Here is a 24508-nt window from a genome sequence, read left to right as displayed (position 1 = left end):
TCCTTTATACTGTATAGCTATAACAGATAACAAAAGGTGCAATCCTTTTTAAAAAATCACACAGTTCACATGTTTTTATCATTTTATTTTTTTAAGTATAAACTTTTTTAAACACTTTACATAAATTAACTCCTCTGAGACTAATATTTGATGTACAGTAAATTGTAATTCATATAAAAATCCATAAACAACTTGTCTCACATAATTTACAAAAAAATCAGGGTCTCCTTTGCTTATCAGTGACAAGGGTTCCACTTGCCAGTTTTTTTCCCCCAAGGCAAACCATGTTAGCATTGTAAAATCCATGATTAAGTTCCCACGGTAGCAGAAGTCCCTTTGTGCCAGCCAGTGTCCTTTCATAAAGCAGCACGGTTAAAGCAGTCGGGTTGTCTATAAACAGTAACTTTACCCCACATTTTAAAATTAACAGAGATATATAGCACATCCTATGCAGAGACTACTTCTTGTAAGCAAAGGTCAACAATTCAGTAATATTTGGAAACACTGTATGAATCTTTACCTTAGTTAAATACAGTGCCTCAAAGGAATTGGAGGCCCATTGTAAAAGTTTTAGGCCGCTTTCTCTTCTTCCTTTTTTAATACTTTCAGTCCAACTGAGTGCAGCGATATGCATATGTAAACATATTCTTTAAAGCGGATCACCTTTAAGGTCATTCAGAAAAAAAAGTTTTTTTTTTTTTTTTGTAAATTTTTTTTGTTTTCTTTTGTTTTTTTTTTTTTTGTGGATTTTTCTTTTCTTTCTTTCTTTCTTTTTTTAAAGCAGTATCATTCTCCTGGAAGGTTCTTCTCTTTCACAGAGTCCGATTCAAATTGTGCTACAGAAAATTCTGAGCAAAGGTGTAGTTTAGGCTCAAGTAGTAATGCAGCAAGGTAGTCCTGTCTCCCTCTCAGAAGACTTTGGTGCACTGTCTCTTTGGCGGCCTGGACTTGGCCAGTGTGTTACCTTCTCCCTATTTCGCTTTGTCTAAGAAACTGTATATTGTTAGCGCTGTCCGCCAGCTCCGGGTATTGCTCCACAGAGAGTACATAGTACCCATCATATCCTTGTACTTTTCCAGCACTGAGAAGCTGCCTTTTTTCTCCCTCTGTCCAGAGTCTGGCTCCCTCTTCTCCATCCCGCACCCTCTGCTGCTCTCTGGCCCAAGCGTTGGCCAGGGCCCTCTGTCGGGCCTGTTCCAAGATGCGCGCTTTCTCTTCATCCAGAGTCATGCCGTAGCGGACGTGAAGAGCCAACGCACCATACTGCATCTCGACGTCGGCAAACCTGCGAGTCCTGCCGTTCACCACTGTGGTGGACTGGGATACAGTGACGTTGATCCCATTCTCCAAGGCCTTCCTCCCGCTTGTCAGCCGAAGAGTGCCAAGGTCACTCTCTGGCGAGGTGGTTTTGATGAAATAGTGAGTATCCTTCCCCTCAATGGTGAAATGCAAATTTTCAAGGTAGTAAGCATTATTCAAGACGGCTGCCACTTTGATGCAGTCCTCATTGGCAACGTTGAGCACGTTGGTCAGCACTTTCCCTTGACTCACAGCAAGCATGACTCCTTTGCCAATCAGAGACTTGACTGTTGCAAACCACAGCCACGATTTCTCTCCGCCTGCTTTGCGTCTGCTGATCTGCACTTCTGCCATTTTCCCCAGGGACAGGAACGCCTTTGCTTGTCTGGCCACTTGTTGTTGGACTCCAAAAATTGGCTGGAGGGGAAAGGGACAGAGACACATTTTAAAGAATATTTATACCCCTGGCCACAAATTCTATCCCCACCCCCTGTCTCCTAGCACCTAGACATACTGCCTTAATGTGACAAAAGCAGCGGCTATGAAATGCACCAAGGAGTTCAGTTCTGGCGGGTGGAAGGCTTTTCTTAAACCCTCCTGACTTCAAGTTCATTGAAATGCTTACTGAGTTCTATTTGCTTTTCCAACTTAAAAATGTAACTCCATTCAAAGCTTTTGAACGTTTATAGTATTTGCCAATACTCATGCTTTATGTTTCTTCCATAATTACTAGAAACATTTGTGTTGTTTTCGGAGGATCTGTGGCACTCGGCTAATCAGCTCTTACATCCTTCCAACCTTCTCAGTGGGAAGCGGGGGAAAGACTGGCAAAAGCTGAGACTTGTGAGAGAGAGTCTCAGAGGATGCTAAGTATTTGAACGCTGGGTCCCATTTGTATGCTCGGGAATGCTTGCAGTTTAATTTGGGTAGATTTGTCCTTTCTACTCAAACACTTTGAGCTGAGTTTCACAGTGATAAGCAGGCCCATAGCACAGGAGCCTTTGAAGGCCTGAACACAGAGAACTATTATTTGCTACCTTATTAAGAAGAAATAATTTCAGCAAGCCTGGGAAGTGACTGAAATAAACTTAGGTAAGCCCCTCCTTCTGCATCAGCCAGGGCTTTAGTTAGAGGCATCTCAACAGTTCGACCACTTTGACAAAAGCAGATGTTTGTCTTACTAGTCATGGATTCTTGAACTTAAGCATTTGTTTCAGGCTTGCTAGTAAAAGATAGGGTTGTTCTGCAACCACTGAGGTGCCCAAATGTTTTTACCAGGGATTCCTTAGAGCTCTTTCCTTAATTGGAAACTCTTACCAGACCCTAATGGTTGCCCAGAAGAAAAGTTGGCAAACCCCAAAGACTTCAGTTACTTCAGAAGAGACTGATTAATGCAATGCCATAAGCCATCAATGATTCATTGCTCACTCAAATAGGTTAGAAAACTTTGGCATGTCTACATAGCACTTGACCAACTGAGATCCATTTTAAATTTAGAAATGTTAGTGACTGAGAGGCAGTGTGGCCCAGTAGCTAGAGAGCTTGCCTTGGAGTTAGAAAGACTTGAGTAAAAGCCCACCTGAGATATCGTGGTGCTGAACCGAGGGTGCCAACCTACATTGGCAGAGGGAGTTTTCCTATACTAATGAAATTACCAGTTCAGTCTTTATGCTCTAAAATTTTGCCCTTTCCCCCTGTACTCTCATCACCCATCTTAAAGACTTGGTGAACAATAACCTATAAATAAGAAGCAGAATCTTTTTTTTTAAAAATATTTCCCAATTACATTTTATTTATTTTTTAGAGGGGAAGGCAGGGCAATTGGGGTTAAGTGACTGCCCAAGGTCACAGTAAGTGTGTCAGGTGTCTGAGGCCGGATTTGGACTCAGGTCCTCCTGACTCCAGGGCCAGTGCTCTACTCACTGCACCACCTAGCTGCCCCTAGAAGGAGAATCTTAAAAAAAAAGGCATTTAAAGGAAAACCAAAATACTTATAATTTCTGATCAAGAGCAGAAAACAAGGGCCTTTGCCTAGTCTCCTTTATATTCTTTTTTCCTCCAACTATGACCGTCCCCTTTTTCTTTATATTCACTGGGATGATAGAAAATGGCCCAGGAGGAAAAATTAATCTCTCAAAAAAAAAAAAAAAAAACAAACCAAAAACCAGCCCAATTCCCCCAATCTCCCAAACCCTGCAGTCTTTTCTCCTTATCATTATTGGATAACCCAATTTCTTGATCTGTAATTATTCTTGCTTTAAGCTAAAAATCCTAGTATTTTGTTGTGCATTTCTTTTTGATCTCTGAATGGTCCGAATTAGAGGCACCATTTTCTGAAATAGCAGACTTGACTTTGCAATTTCCCATTCTGTTTGTTTCCTTTCACCCTTTAGAATTGTTACTGGCTGTGTGTGGCCTTTCCTTCCAAAGGAATAATATAAACAGCCACAGTTTAGGTTGCAGTAATGAGCATGACTAGGGGTGATTCTGTATCTTACATTGTCACATGAATCAGAATTAATAGCAAAAAGAAGTTAAACTCTAGTTGTATCTTTTGTGGGATGCCAGTCGCTCCTGTACATCAGTGGTACTTGTGTTTATTTCCTGGCGATTTTTATTTCTCTCATTTCCCTCAGGCTCTGAGTGCCAGTGTGGCCCTGATCTCCCAGGGTTCCATGAGGAGATGTAGAACTCAAAAATGGGTTTCCAGGTTTTGTTAGCTATTAACAATATGTCTTTGTAGGTTTTGATTTTCACCGTCAAAAACAATTCTTAACCCTAAACAACAACAAAAGCCTCTTATTTTTTTAAAAGGCCTCCCCTCCCCATTTTTATGACTATAATTTACTGACTCTAGTAGGAGAAAAATGGCAGTAGTACATGCTTTACAACTGCTAATTGAATTAAAGACTGGCAAATAAAGCCAGGAGAGCGGAGAGCTCACTCGGAACTGTTTCTCCCAATCATCATATTTCTTTAGTCTTGCTTTTTGATTCTTACTGGTATATCATCCCACTGCTGACTCTTCACAAGTTCATAAGAAGGCTCTGTTAAATCAAATTTGGGAACAGGGAATCCTGGAATAGCATTGTGGAGATGGAAGCCAAATGTCACCAGCCAGCTGTTAACATCTAGGAGAAGAATGTACAGAATGAAAGGTGTTAGAATTTATTTTGTGCTTCTTAAATTTGAGTCCTTACCTTTTACAAAGTCACACCCATACATACATTACCTGGCGAAAGAGCCCACACCCATCTTTACTGCCACATAATTCAAAAACCACTGTTTTTTTTTTCTTTTTCTTTTTTTTTTGAGAATGAAGACTACTGTCCTGATGTCAGAACAGGGCTATTCCAAGCATAATGCCAAATGCATATCCTTATAATCTAAAAATCTGGAGTTTTGGTTGCTTATTTAGGCCAACTGAATAAAATGTCACGCATGCAAAGTAAGTATCCTGTGTTAATAATAATGACCAAAACTGTAGTGGGTATTGCATGGCACTACCAAAAAGACATAGTCAGGAGAAAACAAATGAATTTTGTTTTTGTCATAAGTTATGGACTTTAATAGGAATTGTGGTGTTATTAGCTTGCAACAATGATTGCCCAAGGATATGTAGAGTTCCACAATTCATTTTCTATTAATAAAAAGACTAAATTGGGAGTATTAACATCAAGAGTTGTTTCTTAATCAAAGATGAATGCTAAAAGCTGGCAGAGCCGTGGGCACGGAGGCTGTGGTTGCCATCATTTGCCACTTCAAAGGCTAGCTGGGTGCAGGTGGAAACAAACTTTTTGGGTAGAGAACCTGGAAACCTTTAAAATGGTTTTTTAAAATGTTGCCATGTGACTCAAGAAGCCATTAACCTCAAAAGAAGGCTTTTATTCTATTCTGGAGGTTATAATGTTACCGAACTCCTCAGCAGGCTGCAGCTTTATGAGTACAGTTGGGTGTAGGTTATTTTAGATATTAAGCACATTGCTAGAAAATTTGAAATTGCATTTCACCTAATATATTTTATGCTGCTCCATCTCTCTTTTGATGTTTTGTAGAAAATGCTGCTATAGCATTCCCTGCAGTTCATGTTGCTAGGAGAGGATAAATTCAGGGGGCTGTGGGCTTTCCAGCCCTACAGTCAGCCCTTGTCAACACCTCTTAAATAACCACTGGTAAACTGCCTGTCAAAATGATGGAGAGCCACTTGTTCCCCATCTGCTTCTCCAGGGCACAAACTCTCACCTCATCACCAGGCTGACAGAAGTCACTTCCTTTGGCCAGGTTCATTCGGCTACAAAACCATGGATATTATCTAGCTTTTAAATTAGAGGAGAAGCTTAAAACTTGTCACGTAGGCGACAAAGTGATTTTCTTTGTGATGATGCGTGAGAGATCGAAGAAAGCCTTGTGTTACAGAAAACCAAAAAATAAACAAAACCCAGCACTGTTCTCATGCTTAAAAAGTGATCTTGAAATTTGGGGCAAGACTTCCTCCCCCTCCTGCCACCCTTGGACAAATGTCTATATTAAAATGGAAAGTTTTAAATATTTTGAAAGTTGTACTGGGAAAAATGCAGCCTGCACAGTGGAAACTGAGCTGTGTTTTGTTCACATTTCACCTCAGCGACATTGAGCAAATGATTGAACTTCTTTCTCCTGGCCTTGGTTCCTCATCAATAAGATGAGGAGGTTGGACCTATAAGGCCCATTGGAGTTCTAATTCTCAGATAGAATCTTATGCTTCTATATTGATAGGAATTGAATTTAAAATGCAGCTTATGAAGTAGGCAGGAATGCTGGAGGAGGATGGAGATTGGGAGATAGGATGGCCTTCAGGGATGTCCTTCAGTTGGTCCATGTGATTGAATGATGCCTAGGGGCAAACATGTAAAGAGTTGTGGTATGGTATAATAGGACCATTAATTGCCAGAGTGATAAATCTGGCCTAGGGGGCTAACACCCAAGCTAAACCAAGTGTAAACCTTGCTGGACACCTAGGGGTGGAGGCCCTTCAGATTTGGCAGATGCCCCAAGACAATTCAAATGGCCACTCCCTACCCTGCTAAGCAGCCATATTTCCATGGGGAAATATGCCACATCTGCCCACACCGAATGCTGGAGTACTCTTGTGGAATATCCTTTATGTGCTATGGCTAAGCAAACCTTTGTTAACTGCTGAATGACCTTTGAGTGCCTCATATTGTTGTGGCATTGAACCTGAACTAATAGGGTACTAGCCTCAGTCAGGCCCACCTATGGAGTATGGAGGGTTTCTGGAAAATTAGGGGGCAGATACAAAGTGGAAAAAAAGGTACAGGGTTGAGAGAGCACAGCAAACAAAGGAAAGAAAAGAATAAGCATTTATTAATGCATATTGATTATGCCATATTCAAGAGGCAGCAAGAAGAAGAACTCTTAGAAGGGTCAGAGAGATGAAGAAAGGAAGCAGCAAAGAATTCAGTGCTTTAGAGGTCAGAAAGATGGTCGGTGATTGTGACAGGAAGTAAATGTACCAGCTCAATGAGGTCCTGGAGAATAAAAGAAGGGAAGGAGGGTCAGAAGGAGAACCTGAGAATCAAGAGTCCAGAGGGCAGGGATGGCCCCAACAGGCAGGGACAGGCAGCACCCCATGCTGGCAATGATATGAACCAGTATCTCAAACCTGGTCAAGACAGCTGAGTCGTGGGAAGTGGATTTGGGAGATAACCGTATACAGTCCATAGTATAAAATCATCTTACTCTAGGAAGGCTCACTTGTGCACTTGAGGGGTGTGTGTGCTGGCTTCTGGTGACAACATGAGCTATGAGGGGTATGGCTAGAGGAAGGGCTCCGTGTTCTATTAGGAAAATCTTTCCTGTTTAAGTCTCTTTAGTGCTGAAGAAGGAAGGTACGCTAGGGAAGAGATGAGTGTGACTTTGACCAATGTTGATTTCTCTTTATTAGAATCTAATCAAATTTGTACCATGTGACATTTCTGGAAATTGTGGTTTAGGTAGCTTGTCCCTAAATAACAAATGCTATGTTTTGATTTCTCACCTTCAAAAACAGAGTAAGCATCTCTATGTAGTAGGATGACTAAAATCCAAAACTTTAGATGGGCCTTAAGTCATGGAAGGTCTGAAGAGCCCACAAAGGAGAGCGTTAAACCCCCTTTTAATACTTCTTTAAATGTATTCATTTATATGTTATTGTATACGTGCGCCATCTTACTCTGCAATTTAAGAAAGTTTTGCTGTGCATAAGGTAAAATCCCAATTTTGGGAGATCACATTCTCCACTCCACCCTGCCCTATGCAGAGTCAAAGAAATATGTGTATACATCCATAAAACTTTGGCTTGCTTGGCAATATTCCTGACATTCCCCAAAGGTCTCATTCTCTGTAAAGATAGTAAGCTCTGCCAAGGTCACACAGGCCTAGTTCTATGTCTAGTTAAAGCCAGTTAAGAGACTAAAAGATCACAGAGCAAAGGCATGATGATCCATCAGAAGAAAGGAAGACAATACTTTGTCTCCCCCCAATCAAAATGCTAGAAAGTCCAAAGTGGAGGTTGGGAAGTAAGGTTGGATGGCAGCACAGCGTTAAGGATGGACAATGATATCCTTGTGTTTTCATGGAGGTGATGCTGTGTACATATGTATGCATACATACATATATATATATACATACACACACACACACACACACATATATATATATATAAATGTGTGTGTGTGTGTGTGTGAAGCTATAGCTACATGTATCTATTTATCTCTAGTGTGACTAGAGAATAAAGGTGGCACATATTGGGTGCCCAAAGGCAGACGTGTCAACCTTGCCAGCACCAACCAGGTAGAACTGAATCAAAGTGGACTCAAAGATCCATAATTGTGTACATGGTGTTTCTATGCTTAAGGAAGCAGTGTTTCCCTACTAAGTTTTAAAGGTGTGTGTGTGGGGGGGGGGGTGGATAGAACACCTCACTGAACTTCGCTGAGTTTGATACAGTGCTTATCTATCACTCAGGTGTTATCAAGTAGAGTTTTACCTACCCCAACACTCTGGAAAAAAACAACATTGAAATATTAGGTGTTCACATGTTACATCGAAGGTGAAAAGTTTAAAAAAATCAACTAAATTTTTTTTTTAAGATTTCTCAGTGTAGCTGTTAGACTAATTCATCTTTGAAGAAAGAACATAATTACCTGTGATGTAATCTTTCACATCGTGAATTTTACTTGCAGGATTATTATTCCTAAACATATACAAATTAAAAGGAGCGGGGTCCTTCCCAATCCTTTTCCAGATTTCTATGTCAGGGGTTGTCCATCGTCCTGCCAATATGTCATAATCTCTTTCTCCAAAGTGGACTAATTTGGTGAGTGGGTCATAGAGGCCTCCGTGAAATCCAATCACCAACTGAAAGTCGAGATTGGAATCAAAATAGATCTCGCCATAGGCAGTGTACTGAATTTGCTTTAGCATAAGCCCGTTGCTACTAAAAACAGCCAGGGGCGTCCCAGTGTTGTCTGATGCAATGTAGAATTCATCCCCGCTGCTAATCTCCATGGCAAAGAGATGTCCTTGAAGATCATAATACAGAGAAGTAATTTCTGAACTTGAATGGTTATATACATGAGTAATCCTGGTGGGGTAAGTAAGATCAGCATAAAAAAATTGGAGGTGCTGTCCGAGGCTTGTCTTAGTCGACACCCGCCTCCCTAGACCATCATAGCGGTATATCACAGTCCAGCCACTGCCTTTGCTGTAAACTCGAGTTAGGAGTCCCTTGGAACTGTATTCAAAGATCTCCGTGCCTCTTTGCCGCAGGAAGCCGTCTTCATCCAGTCGATACTGAACATCCCCTAATCTAGTGATTCTGTCCCTCAGGTCATAGCGGAGAGGCGTCAGGCGTGCACTGTTACTGGGATTCAGTAAATGCAGGTTACCATTCAGGTCATAGTTGTAGCGCCACATAATTTTCTCATTTAGGTAAACTGTTTGGAGTTGCCCATCGACATCATACTCATAAGCATATTTAGTAGTGTTGGCAAAAGGTCCAATTTTAATCTCTCTCTTGGTTACTCGTCCCATGTTATCATACTGAATCGTAATCCAGTACATCAGTGACCGGAAGATCTCATATTGGATCTCTTTAATGCGCCCATGAGCATCAAAGTGTTTGGTGTACGTCATGACGGCTGTAGAAATGATCTGGTTAATGTCATAGTAAATAACCCCGAACTTCCCAAACTGTTCGACTTTACCAGAAATGTCATCAAATTGGTAGAGATCAATGGGCAGTGGAGTTTCATTGATGACACCCTGCATGCTGGTCACTCTGAAGCTGTTGTCATAACTGTAGTCAAACCGTGCGTTTACCATCCCATCTTCACTGAAGCGGAAAATCTGTCTGTCAATCAATGGGCCAATTTGCCTGTATCTAATGGTGCAGATAAAACCATCGCTCTGGAGGTTCACTGTTTTTAGGACTCCCGCTGTCTCATCATAAGTAAAACTGACTCTTGTACTATCATACAGAATTTCTGAAAGTCTCGTTTGCCTTCTGTACTTGAATAAGACCCTCCGGCTGGTACCCAAGAAAGCCGTCTGCAGAAGCAGCCCTTCCTCATTGTAGTCCATGATGATGGAGGCATTGCTTTCAGGGGGGTTATATATGTTCCGGTAATAGCCAATGGAGCGGATCGTCTGCATGGTGTGACGAGCGACACTGGGCATAGTGATAGCCGAAAGCCGGTCCAGCAAATCATATTCAAAGATGTACTGCCGCTGACTATGAAGCAGGAGGACCATTGACTGTAAAGAGAAAACATATATTAACCTCCTGTCTGTGCATGAGGGGAAGAAAAATAAAAACAGATCTGGTGACAACAAAATGAAACATTTCACTTGAGAGAGTAATTCTCATTTAAATTGAGTTATCTTTGACCTCACATGTTCTTAACGATTTCCAGCCTAATTTACTTGGATGCTTAATTGTGAGGGGTTTTGCAATTAGTAGCACAAGATTCACAATATGCCCCCTTGTTATGATGATGCCGTTCTTTTCCCAGGCACTTGTGGCCAAACAGCAGATTGTCAATAGACTTGGGTAAGTCGTAAGACAAGGAACAAGAGAAGCTGTTCCAAAGATGTTATTTCAAGCAGGAAACAGCATATGGGAAATGCAATTCCTACTCATAGTTCGCAATTATTTAGCGAGATGCTCCCCTTCCCCCGACGCTCGGCTCTAGACATATTGAAACCATATTTCCAGCAGCATTGGAGAGTGGGGCAAAGTGTTTGGAAAATTTTTTAGCTTTGCCAAGGAAACCCTCATAGAGTCAGCCCTAAGTCATGCGTAGTATGTCAACATGCTGAAAGAAGGGAAGCATGATATATTAATCATGTGTTAACTGAAGGTTTGTAGAATTATCAGTCTTCTATTGCTGGGGAAGAGGAAGCATGGCACAGGGGAGAGAGATCTGGCCTAGAAAGGCAGGAGTTCCAGGCCTGCTTCTGACACATACTGGCTGTGGTGGTATTGGTGGCTCAGTTGTTTTGAGTCATGTCCAGCTCTCTGTGACCCCATTCGGTGTTTTCTTGGCAAAGATACTGGAGTGGTTTGCTATTTCCTTCTCCAATTTATTTTTCAGATGAGGAAACTGAGGCAAACAGGGTTAAGCGACTTGCCCAGGGTCACACAGCTGGTCAGCGTCTGAGGCCAGATTTGAACTTAAGAAGGGTCCTCCTGACTTCAGGCCTGGCACTCTATCCACTGTGCCATCTAGCCCACCATGGGTGTATCACTTGAACTCTAAGTCTAAGACTTTAGGTTGGAGAGAAGGCACCAGTCTTCATATGGGAATTCACCATGTCAGTGAAATCATGGGCCTGGCACCTTTCCTGATGGCTTAATTCTGTAAATGTGATGAAAACTAAATTGTCTGTTCTTCCACAAGCACCTTAAGTACTTTTAGAAAGGGTTCCAGGGTGCCTAGAGCTATGGTGTCATGTCTTAGAGACAGAAGACTGAGTTTGATTCCTGGTTCTGGCATATTACTGACAAAACTGGGCAAGACTTGAACTTGAACTTAAAAATGATGACAATATTTGAACTTTTGTAAGCCCTTGAGATACTCTATAAATGCAAGATATTCCTTAAGAACTATAAAACTGGGACATGAATACTATGTATTTTGATAACCTATGACGCCATTAGTGTGGGCACTCCCTTGCACCATGGCAGACTGTGACTTGTTTATGAATTCCAGCCCTACTGGCTATCATTCCATCTCCTGCAGTTTGGGATCTAGCCAAGCTGCCTTTTATTTGCTCCTCACATACTCCTCCCGGCACATGCATGCCTGGCATGTTCTTCCTCCTAACCTCTGCCTCACAGATGAATCTGCTTTCTTTAGGGTGCCAATCAATAACAATTTTCTACATGAAGCCTTTCCCCATGCCCTCAGCTATCACTGCCCTCTGGCCCCAGCTGCCTTATGTTTAACCACTTTGCCTTTGTCTACTTAATATTTATTCTGTAGAAGGTCAGTCCCTTGCCAAGAAAGGGCTTCTGCTTCTTTGTGGTTGTGTCCCAGCAGAACCTGGCACATAGTCTAAGCCCTTAGTAAATACTTGTTGATTGACAGGCAGGTCTTTGAGAGTTGCTGTGCCTCAAAAATTTCATCATTTTGTGGCCAACGTAGTAATGAGCCTCTTGAAGCTTTGCTAGGTGGGTCCTTGGGAAATGTCCATGGTCAGTCTGTCACTGGGTCTCTACTCGAAGCAATGCCAGCTTGGTAAGCCTTGCCAGAATTTATGCTGTGCAGCTGTGGCAACTGTAAACCCAGAGTCATCTCTGGCATCATGGGGAGACCCAATGTTCCAATCCTCCTCTGAACATTTACCAGCTGTGTGAACCTTAGTTATCCTTTCCTCATTTGTAGAATGGAAAAAGCATGATGGCCTCTCAAGTTACTTGTAAGCTTTAAATCCAGGATGTATGCTGAAGCGATGATAACAGTACCTGGCACGCTACATAGCATCTTGAGTTTTGATCTATACAACTCTATAAAGGGGAAGCACATCATCTCTATTTAACAGATGAGGGCACTGAAGGGCAGAAAAGGTCAAGTGACTTTCTTGGGATCTCACAGTAAGAAAGTGCCAGGGCTGGGTTATGAACCTTAGTCTTTTCGATTCAAAGCCCAGCACCCTGTGCCACTGGGCTGCTTCACTTCTCCATTGGGGTGTAGAAACTTTGGTGAACTGAACAAAGGATGATAAAATTAAGCATAATCTAAGGAAGTTTTTGTTAATTAAGAAAGTATTTGTTAATTAGGCTAATGTGAAAATTGGTTAAGTGAAGCTCTGCTATGATGGCTACCCAGATTGGAGGACGTAGCCAATTCCTACACCTGGGAGAGCTGCTTGAGTGCCTCTGACTGCTGCAGACTGGGGAGAGCTAGGGCAGAGGGGGATGAATAGGTAAATGGACCTCCTGAGGCTCTTGCTCTGATAACTACAATGGAAATGTATAAAGGTCTTAGTCCTGGACATACTATTGCCCTCTATTCTCTGTATCACTGTGTGTCTCTTCCCAGAATTGTGGTAGGGACGCAGGTACTCTCTCAGGCCAGTAACTATCATGTGGTTTCAAGCTTGGAGTGTTTTCTCATTTCCCATATAAACTGTGGGTCTCAGAAACTGCCCCAATCACACAGAGAGCTTAGTCTGACTGAAGCTCTGACAGGAACAGTGTCTTAAACCGACATGTTTATCTGTGCTCTCAGGAGACTCTTGCTCAAACATTCAAGAGTTAGCAGAGAATTATACAGAAGTAAAAGAACACCCAGGTCCTGATTAGTGTGAACAAGAAGTCCTATGAAGTGGCTGCATGTATTTGATTTTGCACTAGTTGAAGTTATAATTATGTAAAATATTGTAATTGGTTCTAGCCCAATGGAAATATGTGGTATGCATTTGAATATGATGATTGCTTCATGGGATTCATTATTTGCATTAATTAGGACCTAGGTCTGATCAGGGCCTAATTTGTAAATGTTTCTGATATAAAAGTTTGGTGGGTGGGGAGAGTTTTTGTTTGTTGGTTTGCTGTATCAGGTGTTTTGGAAGGTCTTACAAAATAGAACTATAAGGAGATGCAGAAATTCATCACTGCTGTATCAATGTGCCTTAGATATCAATATTTAGAAAAGCAAATGGAACTTAGAGCTGATCACCTATTTGACAAGCACAGGGCTTATCTAAACCTGTTCTATCGGTCAATGTATCTTTTTTTTTTTTTAACCAATACTAAACAGCATTGATGACTGATGACTGCTTTATAGTATAGTGTTGAGATCTGGTATACTTCTCTGCAATCATCTTTTTTTTTTCCCCAGAGTAGTCTCTCTCCTTACCTCTGCATCCTGACTTTCTTCAAGACTCAGCTCAAATCCCAGAGGGCTTTCTTGGTTGTTTCCACCCCTCACCCTCCAATCCAATTATGTTTCATTTACACCGTATATATCTGATATGTACATAGTTGTTTGCATGCTGTCTCTCCTATTAGAATACGAGATCCTTGAGAGTAGGGACCAGGCTTTTGCCTCTTGTTTGTAGTTCCTGGCACAAAGTGCTTAATTAATGCTTGTTTGTTGTTATTTAAATTCACAATAAAAAAAAAATTAAACCCCAAAGCAACAACAATGAAATGAAAGCAAAGATTGGGTCCATAACGGCCTTGTGTTCTGCCTCCCCTCTCTCCACCTTATCTTCATTTTGTAGACCATACCTTTTCTAAGTACGTATAACTCCATGTTTTCCCATCTGCAAAAACCCGAGACACAATCCTTCCCTGTCCATCATAATCTACTTTTTCACTCGTGGTTCCTCGTTGGATGCTGGCGATTTGGCCTGTAGATGAATAGGTAACATTGACAGCCATCAGCTTGCTACTCGGCAGCCAGAGGGTTGGGTGTCCTGATGTGTCATAGGCAATTCTCAGAAGAAATTTACGGTGGTCATCATAGATCTTTTCTGTCTTCGTGGTTCGATCAAAGTCGACTGAAAGGAGGTTTCTGCCGTTAACCTTTTATAAAACAAACAAGATGATAAAATAAATCATGTTATTCCAATACCAGTTACTTATTACTCTTCAAAGTCCCCACTATTGTTTAAACACCATTTATGATGATTGATTCCCTTTGTCAGTAAATTAATTTAGCAACTTCTTGGTGTAAGCACAAGGCATTAGATTAACGGTTGTTTTAAAAGGTTTCATTAAATGGAGAGACAGCCTGGCATTTGTTCAAAACCTTTTCAATTAAATTTCTCGAAGTTTAGTCAACAGGTTAGGAGAAACAGTAAAATGAATTTGCTGAAGAGTTTGTTAAAGACATACGTCATTTAGAGGACATAGATGCAATAGAATGAATAACCATTGAAATTACCCAAGGCCTCACAAGTAGTGTAAAACATAGGCGAGTAATTACTGAGTAAATGGAAATTAATCACAGTGACAGTAAATAAAAGGTAGTGATAAACTCAACTTTCCCTCTGTAGAACAAGTAAGAATGAACGGGAAGCCATATTATTGGTGATTACTAATGAAAAAAGTGGAATTGCTTTGGGTCATATCCCAAAAAGTCACAACCTTGTTATTTCAGACAAAATCTGGAGAAATGACACCTGCTTCAGAAGAACCCTGTAATATCAAATCTTCCCCACCTGAGCCTTTCAACCCACTTACAAATCTGGCCTAAGGGGTGTTACAATGCCTGTACTACCTACTATGGGCAGTATTTTGAATCCTATACTAAATTTGATGGACCCTGCCATTGGACAGCATAGAGAACAGTTTTCCACACTGCACAGTGAATGTGCTGTTGATAAGCACTAGAGAGAGAGAACTTAAAATATCCAAATTAAAGAGGAAATTCTAATTTCATATAACTGGTGTCCAAGAGGGATTCCTTTAATCTTTAGCCTGACTTTCCCTGACACCTCCAAATTGCTTCAGCTGAACTTGCTATCAATTTTCTCTAAAATGTAGGGAGAGACCCTCGTATGACCAGATGATAAATCCAGTTGAAGGTTGCTTTTCATATTCTTCCTCTGATTTATTATTTTTTAAATGTTAATTCCTTCTCTACAATAACCCTTAAGAAGCTTTTCCTAGTTACTGGCTCTTCAAAGAGAGTGCTGACTTAGCATCCTGTCCCCAAATGGTCAAGGTTTAAGTCCAGAGGGAACTTAATGCCCTGGTGGTGAAGTGCTCTGAGGGAATTGAAAAACAAACAAACAACCACCTTCTTGAGCAGCACAAGAACACAGAAAAGGGAGAGAGCCTTGGAGATAGAATTAGATTTCCATCTTTCCAGTTCCATATCTCAAGACATAGCTCAAATCCCACCCCCTCTAAAAAGACTTCCCTGATAACTTTAGCCTCAAGTGACTTATCTCTATCTTCTCTGAGCTTCTTCAGCAGTTATTTATATTATTATTATTATTTATTTGGTAACTAACTGACCCCTTTGATTGTTGGCTGGAACTGTTATTACATATTTTGTTATTTAATTAATCTCTTCTGTTAGTTTGAGAGCTACTTCAGGGCAGGCCCTGCGTGTCACCCTTATAATAGCAGATAGTAGATACCCAAATATTTATTGATAAAAGATGGCATGGGAAAAATAATGGATTGAAAGTCAACAAATCTAGACTGTAGTCTTAACTCTACCACTAATCAACTGTGTTGTCTGGGCAACAGTGAAATAGATCTGGACCTCAGCTTCTTCAGCGGTAAAATGAGGGTTTTCATCCTTTCAGCTCTAACATTCTTTGGTTTTGATTTGCTTTGGTTCTGAAGCAGTCAGATTTTCCATGGTTCCATCCTGGCAGGAGAAAATGGTTGCAGAGACAGTAGGCCCCTTCCCCTTAGTTACATTAAAAAGAAGGAACCAATAAAACTCATGAAAACATATAGTAATAAATGATATAGATTTGGTTTGAGGACATTAAATTGACATGACATGGCAGGCTTGCGTTCTCCAAGCCATATCTGCATAAAGCTTTTAGCAGCTTCAGAGAAGATTTTCATACCGGCTCTTGTGTTTCTCAGTTCATGCTTTTAAAAACTGCATTTGACTTGGCCCCCTTCTTTCTCTCTCTTAGGTGACACCACACTCACTGGCTTGCCATGAATCACTACAGCTTTTCATGTACAATGCTGATCATTGTTATTTTCCCATCTGTTTTCATTTTCTTGTCTTTCCTCACCCCCTCCTGCCCAATCTGTTTCCTCAGTTTTCATTTGTTTTTCAGTTCTCTTTGGTTTTCTCTTATTCCACTTTATCTTTGTAGATGCTTCCTCTATTCAGCACTCAACCGTTTAGGATTTCAGAAGATCCCTAGATTTGGTATCACAGTGGTTTAGGGGAGATAGATCTGGGAATATTCACTGCCAAGGGGATGAATCTAGTACATTTTATTTTATTTTGACACTAATAACCTTTGTTTCAGAGAGGAAGCATGGGGTTTTGGGGGGTCAGACTGCGGTTCAAATCCAGGCTCTGCCACTTACTGGGCAGGTCGCCACAGTAAGATGGGTACGTTATGTTTTCTCATTAATTTGGTAAGGAAGGCACTTTGTAAAGTGCTGTTGAATGTCAGTTAAAATTCTTACTGTTCCTATAACCTGTTACTGGCTTCTGTCCCACCTGTGTTGTCTGTGCCTGTGCCCACACACAACCTAAACAAGAGGATGAGAAGTGGAGCATGTGGTTAGTCTTGCTGACCATGCTGTCCGCCTCACAAAACATGTGGGGCTTTTAGAAGCATATGGGTATTTGGTATCATGTAGACAAAACATCTGGATGGCTGTCTGAATTCTTCCCTTTTATCCAGATGGTGGGGACTTGGTGCAGACACAGAACGCATACATGTTTTCTTTCATCCTCTTTCAAGTTGATGTAATAAGGAAAGAATTAGGAGGTGCCCTCGTCTTTTCTCACATTCCTAACACAAGCCTAGGATTTAGACACAAATTCCCACTGCTTTGAGACCCCCACCCTCTGTGTTTTCCAGCAGGCATCACTTCATGGAGGATTAATGGATCAGCTTTTCTTCCTGCCCCTGCCCCTTCTGCATTCCTTTCTCTGGGCATTACAGGCAGTAGGCAAAACACTAGAGATGCCTATATTCTAGGACAGACTTCTCCTTAACTGCTGCTTTAAGGAATCCTATAACATTAGTTTATTTTAAACATCAAAAATCCATTCAGGTCACAAATACAATCTTAATACTTTTGGGGTGAATTAAAAACAAAACAATGTTGTTGCTTCCATGTGCTAAAATAATGGACCACAGAAAATTCTTTTCTGACGCAATTCTTTAAGGTAGGGCTGAACGTATCACGATTTTTAGATCATGTCTGTCATGGAAGAATTCAAAACAACTCTTAGATGGCATGAGGCTAATTATAACAAAATGAGGAAGGTAGGGGCAGGTGTCACATAATTCCCTTGATTAACTGTGACACAGATATAGAAAGGTAACGTGAGTATGTGTGTGCGTGCGTGTGCGCGTGTGCGTGTGTGCGTGTATGTGAGAGAGAGCAAGCATGCAGGATATTGGGAAGATGCTAGAATGAGAAAAGCATAGTTACGCTGACAAATTCTAAAAGGGAAACCATTTCCTGGTCCCCTCTTCAGGTGGGTCATAGAGTCATCCCATGGACCCAGTGGCAATCCTGGTCTAGACTGTACAAGTGGTCAACATGTCTGTATCCTGTCATAATTCACATATACCTTTTATAGTCATTATATATCTAGCTTTGTTTTTAATCAGAATATTTAGTTCTCCAAATATAAGGTGAACATGGTCATTTAATGCTATATATTTTCTTTGATTTGGCTCAAAGAAAGTGCTAAATTTCAGTTCTGACAAAAATATACTAAGTATTAGTCACGTATTGGTGTCAAAGAAAAATAACTTCTACCCAATCTGTATTTTATGCAAATATTTTTATTTCTGAAAATTTTGCTATAAAACTGTGTTTGAGTTTCTAAAGGACTACTACTTGAAGAAGGATTAGATTTACTCTCCTTAATCCTAAAACGCAGAACTAGGAGCAGTTGGCTCAACATAAGGATACATTTCTTAACAATTAGAGCTGTACAGAAATGGAGTGGACTGCCTGCCTCTGGAAGAAAGAGGTTCTCCACTGCCTAGCACACAGAAGGAGCTTAGAAGATTTTCTTTCTTTTGTTAATTTACAAAAGCATGTATGGAGAGTATAGTCTAGGTATGCCAGCACCTAGAGGGGCAGGGAGGAGGAATGTTCCCCCAGGGAATTTTGGCATACTCAGCCCACACTTATCCATCACTAGGAGTCTTTAACCAGAGGCTGGATGAACATTTGTTGGGAGTGTACAGCAGGGAATTTCCTGTTAAGGTATGATTATATTAGATGATCGCTGGGGTCTCTTTCAGGGTAGAATGGTTATGATTCTGTCATATGCATGATAAGGAATCACTTTATTTTTTATCCTTCTTATGCTTTCCCTGCACCCTAGGATTCCATTTTCTTTTTACTGTTTTCTGATTGACCTCATTTTCTAATATATTTTCTTTCAATTGGCTTGCCTTAAAAAAAACCACAACAAAACTATTTCTCTTTTTCCCATTGCTACTTTACCAATCCTAGTGTTTTTTTTCTTAAAAAAAAGAGAATGGATAGGATAGGGAGAAAAACTCTTCTCTAAGTAGTTTTTTTTCCAGTTCATTAGTTTAAAAAATCATGCCAAATGCTATTTTTGGAAAAGTCTAGTTTTAAATTTTTTTCTTTCTCAGGATTAATTTTGGTTCTCTCTTTGATATTTCACTTTCTGTGCCATCGTTAATTTCTCTTTCCATTACTTTTCTGGAGGCAGAAAAAGCATGGTACACCAGTCAAATGATTCCAAGCATGCTATACTCTTCACTTCCAGACATCTATTCTCCTGGATTTGATTTTGATTCTGAATAAGTCATACAGTGAGATAGAATCAACAAACACATGGTTTTGGTGTTGAATTTAGATCTGAGTTTAGTAAGGTTGTGCCTTTAGTCAATTTAAAGTTAATAACTTAAAAGCCAACCAGAAGGTCTTTCTTAGTGGAAGAAAAATAATGAGAGGTAGAAAAAAAGGAAATGTAGTTTGGGCCAAAAAGGAGACTGAAGCTGGCTACAGATGGGGATGATGTCAAATCTCATTTGTGTTGATGATGCCGTATCCGGCATCTACCTCCTTTTTGGTTCCTTTCTTTGCTCTACTACATTTCAGTCCAATTCTTAATCCAAATTCCCATGTCAGCACTTCCTCTCTTGACTTCCTTTCTTATTCCCTTTACAGGACTGAAATTAGTAGTCAAAGCCTGCACATCCAATCTTATCTTGAAAATAAGAAACCCTCCCTTGTGATCTTTGCATTGTCTATGTGAGAGCAATCAAATAGAGCAATCAAGTGTATCAGATGGAAACCTCCTCTCAGTGTGAGTGAACAAGCCATTTAAAATCGTATGTTTTCCCAGAAGTCTTGCTGAGGCATCCTGGTTCCGCTATTTAAAAAGAAACCAACATCCATGCCTCTGTGCAGTCTATTCTCTCCCTGAAGTGGAGAACTCCCACATTTTGGACACAGGCAAAGAGAAATGGCCATTCAAATTCAATTCTCCTTGAGGTCCTACTTCTTGGAGGTTTATGTAGTTTTCTTCTTCCTTTCTCTTGATGTCGAGAAAAGAGAACAAAATTAAATGAGAGATAGCCAAAGATGGGTGGCAATTGGGATGAATAGGATGATACAATCAATCAATAGGTATTTATTAAGCCTCTGCAAGATGCTGGGGATATATGTACAAAGAATGAAACAATCCCTATTTTCAAGAAAAGGTAGAACTACTCAACTCTTACGTTGCTCTAGGTTCTAGCATAGTAGCTGGCACATATTAGATACTGAAAAATCTTTGTTGTAATTTTTTTTGCTCTGCTAAAGAGCATAACCTTTAAAGTTGGAAATGATGAACATAATTTGTTAACAGGGAATGCCAGTGATAAGATAGGAAGAAAGTACATAGTGGCCACCAAATAGTGGTACATAGTGGTCACCAAGCCCAAATGAATTATACCTCAATTACAGAAGAAATATTTAGCGTGACTGGTGAGCTTTTGATGATCTTGAAAAAAGCATGGCAAATGGGAGAGAGGTCAAAGGAATGAAGAGAGGAAAATCTTGTCTTTTTTTTAAAAGGGGAAGAAATTGAATTATTCAAACTATGGATAAATGGGTTTTGAATTTCATTCCTGGAAAAAAAAATCTTTATTTAAAGAGGTGGTTGATGAGTACTTGTGGGGGAAAAAAAAGCAAAAGCAGTCATCACTCCATGCTAGTATGGCTCCATCAAAAAACAATCCATTCTCTAGGCACAGGTTACTTGGATTTCTGCTAGGCATCTGCCAGAGTCTTTTACTGCCCTATGGACAAAATGGAGGGACATAAGTACATACATCCTGGTGGGGTTGAAACTAGATCAGCTTCAAAAAAAATGGTGATTAACAGATATCAACTCATGAAGGAGTTCTCTAGTAGAGATCCAGAGGGATCTCTCCTAAGCCATTCTCTGTTCAACATTTTTATCAGTATCAGGAGGCATAGATATAATGATTATAAAATTTAAGACTGCTAACATGCCTTCTAATACCAGGACTTTATATTAACAGAAGCAGGTTGGACAGAAATGAGGAGGACAGAAATAATCTACTGTATTCTTCCCTAGTAAGACCACATCTAAAGAGTTGTTGGGTTTTGGGCAAAATACTTTAGGAAAGATGTTGATAAGCTGAATTATATCCAGAGAAGGGTAATCAGGGTGTTAAGGGGACATGAAACCATTCCATATGAAGAGAAGTCAAAGGTACTGGGGGGTTGGGCATGAAGAAGACTAAGGGGAGGGACAGATTAAGTTAAGAGATATCTGTAAGACATCTAGGTAGCAATATTGTATAGGCTGCTGTGTAAGGCTACATGTATAGACCTAGGAGTCATCTCCATAGAGATGATAGTTTAACACATGATTGCCAATGAGACCCTCTGCAAGAAAGTATAAAGAGAAAGGGGTGCAAGACTATCATGGAGATCATCACCAGAGAGGGCAGGGCCTAGATGATGATCTAGCATGACTTGGAGAGGGATGATGTGAGTGCAACATCGTCATCATAGTTTCAGTCAGCTACTTCTTTTTGGGAGGAAGGTGATCCCTGGAGATACTGGTCTCCATCAGGGTATAAGAATGAATATAAAGCCAGATGAGACCTGAACTTGGAGAAGAAACACAAATAATAGAGAAAAAATGTAGTTCACAGCCATTTGCTTAAAGAGTTGAAAACATCCTTCCCATCATGCCCTCCACGAAAGGGTTAATAACCAGAACACATCTCCAGTAGATGGTGAAGACTCGAGTCTTCTCCAGAAGCAGCGTGGATACAGAGATGGTCATGGAACCAGGGAGTCCTAAGGTCAAGTCCTTGACACTGGGCAAGTTATGTAATCTCTCAGTGCTCCAAGAACTTCTCCAAGACTGGAAACTGCAGAGAAGCTACCAACCTGTACAAATGTAGAGGAATACTGCTCACCTGGAATTTCCCTGCACAATGAAATCACGGGTCTAATGCCTGACTCTGTTTCCTGCTCCAGCAGTTTCAAACTTAAGATCACAGAAGCCTGCATATTGACTTAGATACCCACAAATGAACATTATCTATGTTGGTAGTTAAACATTTCCCAATTACATCTTAATCTTTTAATTAATTAGTAAACCTGTGAGGCTGTAAGCTCCTTGAGGGCAGGGCAGGCCCATAGTAGATGCTTACTAAATGTTTATCGATTGCCTGATTAATCTCGTTTGGACTTGGACATGTTTGACACTTCTGCTCTACTCTATCCAAAGCACCATGTTAGATGGTACAGGGGTTACAATGTCTAGCAGCTCAGGTATTACTTCCCCCTCAAAATTTTCCTTGACAACTTGAGAGGAAAGGATTACTTCCGTGGAATTTTCCTAAAGCACTTAATCACATATTTCTTTTGTCCCTATCACATTCTACCTTGTCTAATCCTCATTTACATATTGTACTCACCTCTTCCTTGTAGATTGTAAACTCTTTGAGGGCAGGGACTATGGGGTTTTTCCTCTTTTTTTTTAAACCTGTAACTCACAGGGGTTTGGTTTTGTTTTTTGGAGGTGGGACAATTCAAACTTATGAATATTTATTGAATGAACAAATGGCTCAAGTCCAAAAGGACTCTCTTTCTTAGAGGGTAGATGAATGGTAAGGGAGATGTTAAGATTCTGATGTAATATTTTTAGTTGATAGTTTGTCTGTGAACCAACCCCAGTGCTTTTCTGCCCATTGTTGATGGATGGCTATTAGTAAACACCTTGAAAAAAAACGTTGTCCCTGCCGCCATTTTTGCCTCCCTGCTTCTTTTGGTTTCTTGTAAATAGCTGGTGACAGAGTTGGGTAGACATTGTTGAGGGACTGCCAAGGTAAATTACTGTGGGTATGAGAAAAAACATAAACTTTTGGGGAGCCAAAAAATAACAGGCATTAGAAGGCACATTTTATATTCTGGTCTCTCTCCCTTGATTGTAACGACTTTGCACAAAATGGCAAGTGATGTAATGCTAGTTGGGAAAAAACTGTCTAAAGTTATTCACCTTTATTTGATAAACTACAGTGTATTTACTAATAGAATGAATGAATCAGGTTCGATTCTAATAACTCAGATGTCTGTTGTGGTCCTAAGGTGGTCTCCTGGCAACCTAGTTTTGAGTACTTAATCTATGTTGTCTTTACGAAATAGCTGTCATAAATCATAGTTTGCCTGCTAGATATATTTGGCCTACTATAGGATAGGGAGAGGAAAGAAAGTACCTTACAAAATCTTGAAGGTACAGGTGGCAGAACATTTTACAAAAAAAATCATTTATGCCATCGAGATCAGAAATAGGAATTACCAGAGTACTTCTCAGAACAATAATAAAATAGGGGGTCCCATTAATAATACAAAAGCAGTAGTTAGGGTCTGAAGATGGCAATCTATAGTTGATTCAAGGTCTATTTTAGGAAAACTAGAAGGGGGTGGAAGAGAAGCCAAATGAGAGGAGGGAAGTCACCTTCAAGTCAGTGCAGCAGCAGTTCAGTTAACCATTTTGTGGCTTATCTCTTGACTCCTTCTCAGTGCTACCTCTATAAGGCCTGGACCTGCTTCCATATTAAAGACAATTCTTTTATCTTTACACCTTTAATGTGAGGGAGTTAGCCCTGGCCAGGGCAGCAGGGAGCGAAGAAGAGAAGCCATGGTGTTCTGACATTAATTAGAAGCCTAAACTGTTTTGATCAACCAATTAGCCTAATTTCTCATTAGAGTATCAAAGCTGGATTTACAAAAGGATTCATTTTTTTGTGATACCACTGGAGGTCTTCAATTATGGAATGGGAACTTTCAGCCTCAAAAACCACTTTCTCTTATGGATTTTCAAGCATAAAATATTTTCTGAAAAAAAGTAACTATACTGAAAATAGCAAGCAGGTTTGGTGGCTCTGGAAGGCTTAGCTCATGAGCCCGTACTCAGTAGTTGCCCAGGGTAATTCTCATGCCCATCGGCCACCTGTATACAGGAAGGATTAGGAAGGTCCTCTTGAATGTTTACTTACCCTAAGTTTTCGACCAAAGACATTGACTTTTCCCTGGGCTTGTTCTTTTCGGAATCTCCACTCCACTAAATTCTGGCCGTTCTCCCCAGGGAGAGTCATGTTTCTTTTAGCCACTGTTGGGTTGGCTGTGCCAGCGAGAACATGTGGCTCTGTTTGGTAGTGTGAGTCTAGGCCACTGGCATAGATAATTCTCAGGGAGCCGTCATAACCAATCTGGTAGCTGTTTCTTAACTGATCTGAAAAAGCGACGAAGCAGAAATGTATGAACCACGGATGTGGAATAAACATCTGGAATGTTGGGCAATTAAAAACGATCTAATCCTTTGAATGATCTGCATTTGTAAGTAAAACAACTTTAATAATGCCTTTTTAGGAAATAACTTAATTTTTCCCCTTCTTTTTTCCTGCTATCAAAGTTCTATACAAAGTATATAGTATATCATATACATGTACATATATATATACACACACA

General features: G+C 40.4%; 1 protein-coding gene across 1 annotated transcript in view; it reads right to left on the bottom strand.

Annotated features, from left to right (window-relative positions):
- Positions 1 to 786: 786 nt before the first annotated feature.
- The window catches only part of LOC118853460 (teneurin-3), a 324419-nt gene continuing 300697 nt past the window's right edge, over positions 787 to 24508 (bottom strand). Inside the window, exons 22-26 of the mRNA XM_036763567.1 lie at positions 24037 to 24272; positions 14078 to 14374; positions 8484 to 10095; positions 4300 to 4430; positions 787 to 1716 (exon numbers count right to left, since the gene is read on the bottom strand). Of these exons, the coding sequence (XP_036619462.1) occupies positions 961 to 1716; positions 4300 to 4430; positions 8484 to 10095; positions 14078 to 14374; positions 24037 to 24272 (3032 nt within the window). The 3' untranslated portion in view covers positions 787 to 960. The remainder of the gene's footprint in view (positions 1717 to 4299; positions 4431 to 8483; positions 10096 to 14077; positions 14375 to 24036; positions 24273 to 24508) is intronic.

Source organism: Trichosurus vulpecula, chromosome 6 (genome assembly GCF_011100635.1).
Source record: "Trichosurus vulpecula isolate mTriVul1 chromosome 6, mTriVul1.pri, whole genome shotgun sequence".
Classification (NCBI taxonomy): domain Eukaryota; kingdom Metazoa; phylum Chordata; class Mammalia; order Diprotodontia; family Phalangeridae; genus Trichosurus; species Trichosurus vulpecula.
Note: the sequence above shows the minus strand (reverse complement) of the source record. Positions and strands in the feature narration are given on the sequence as shown.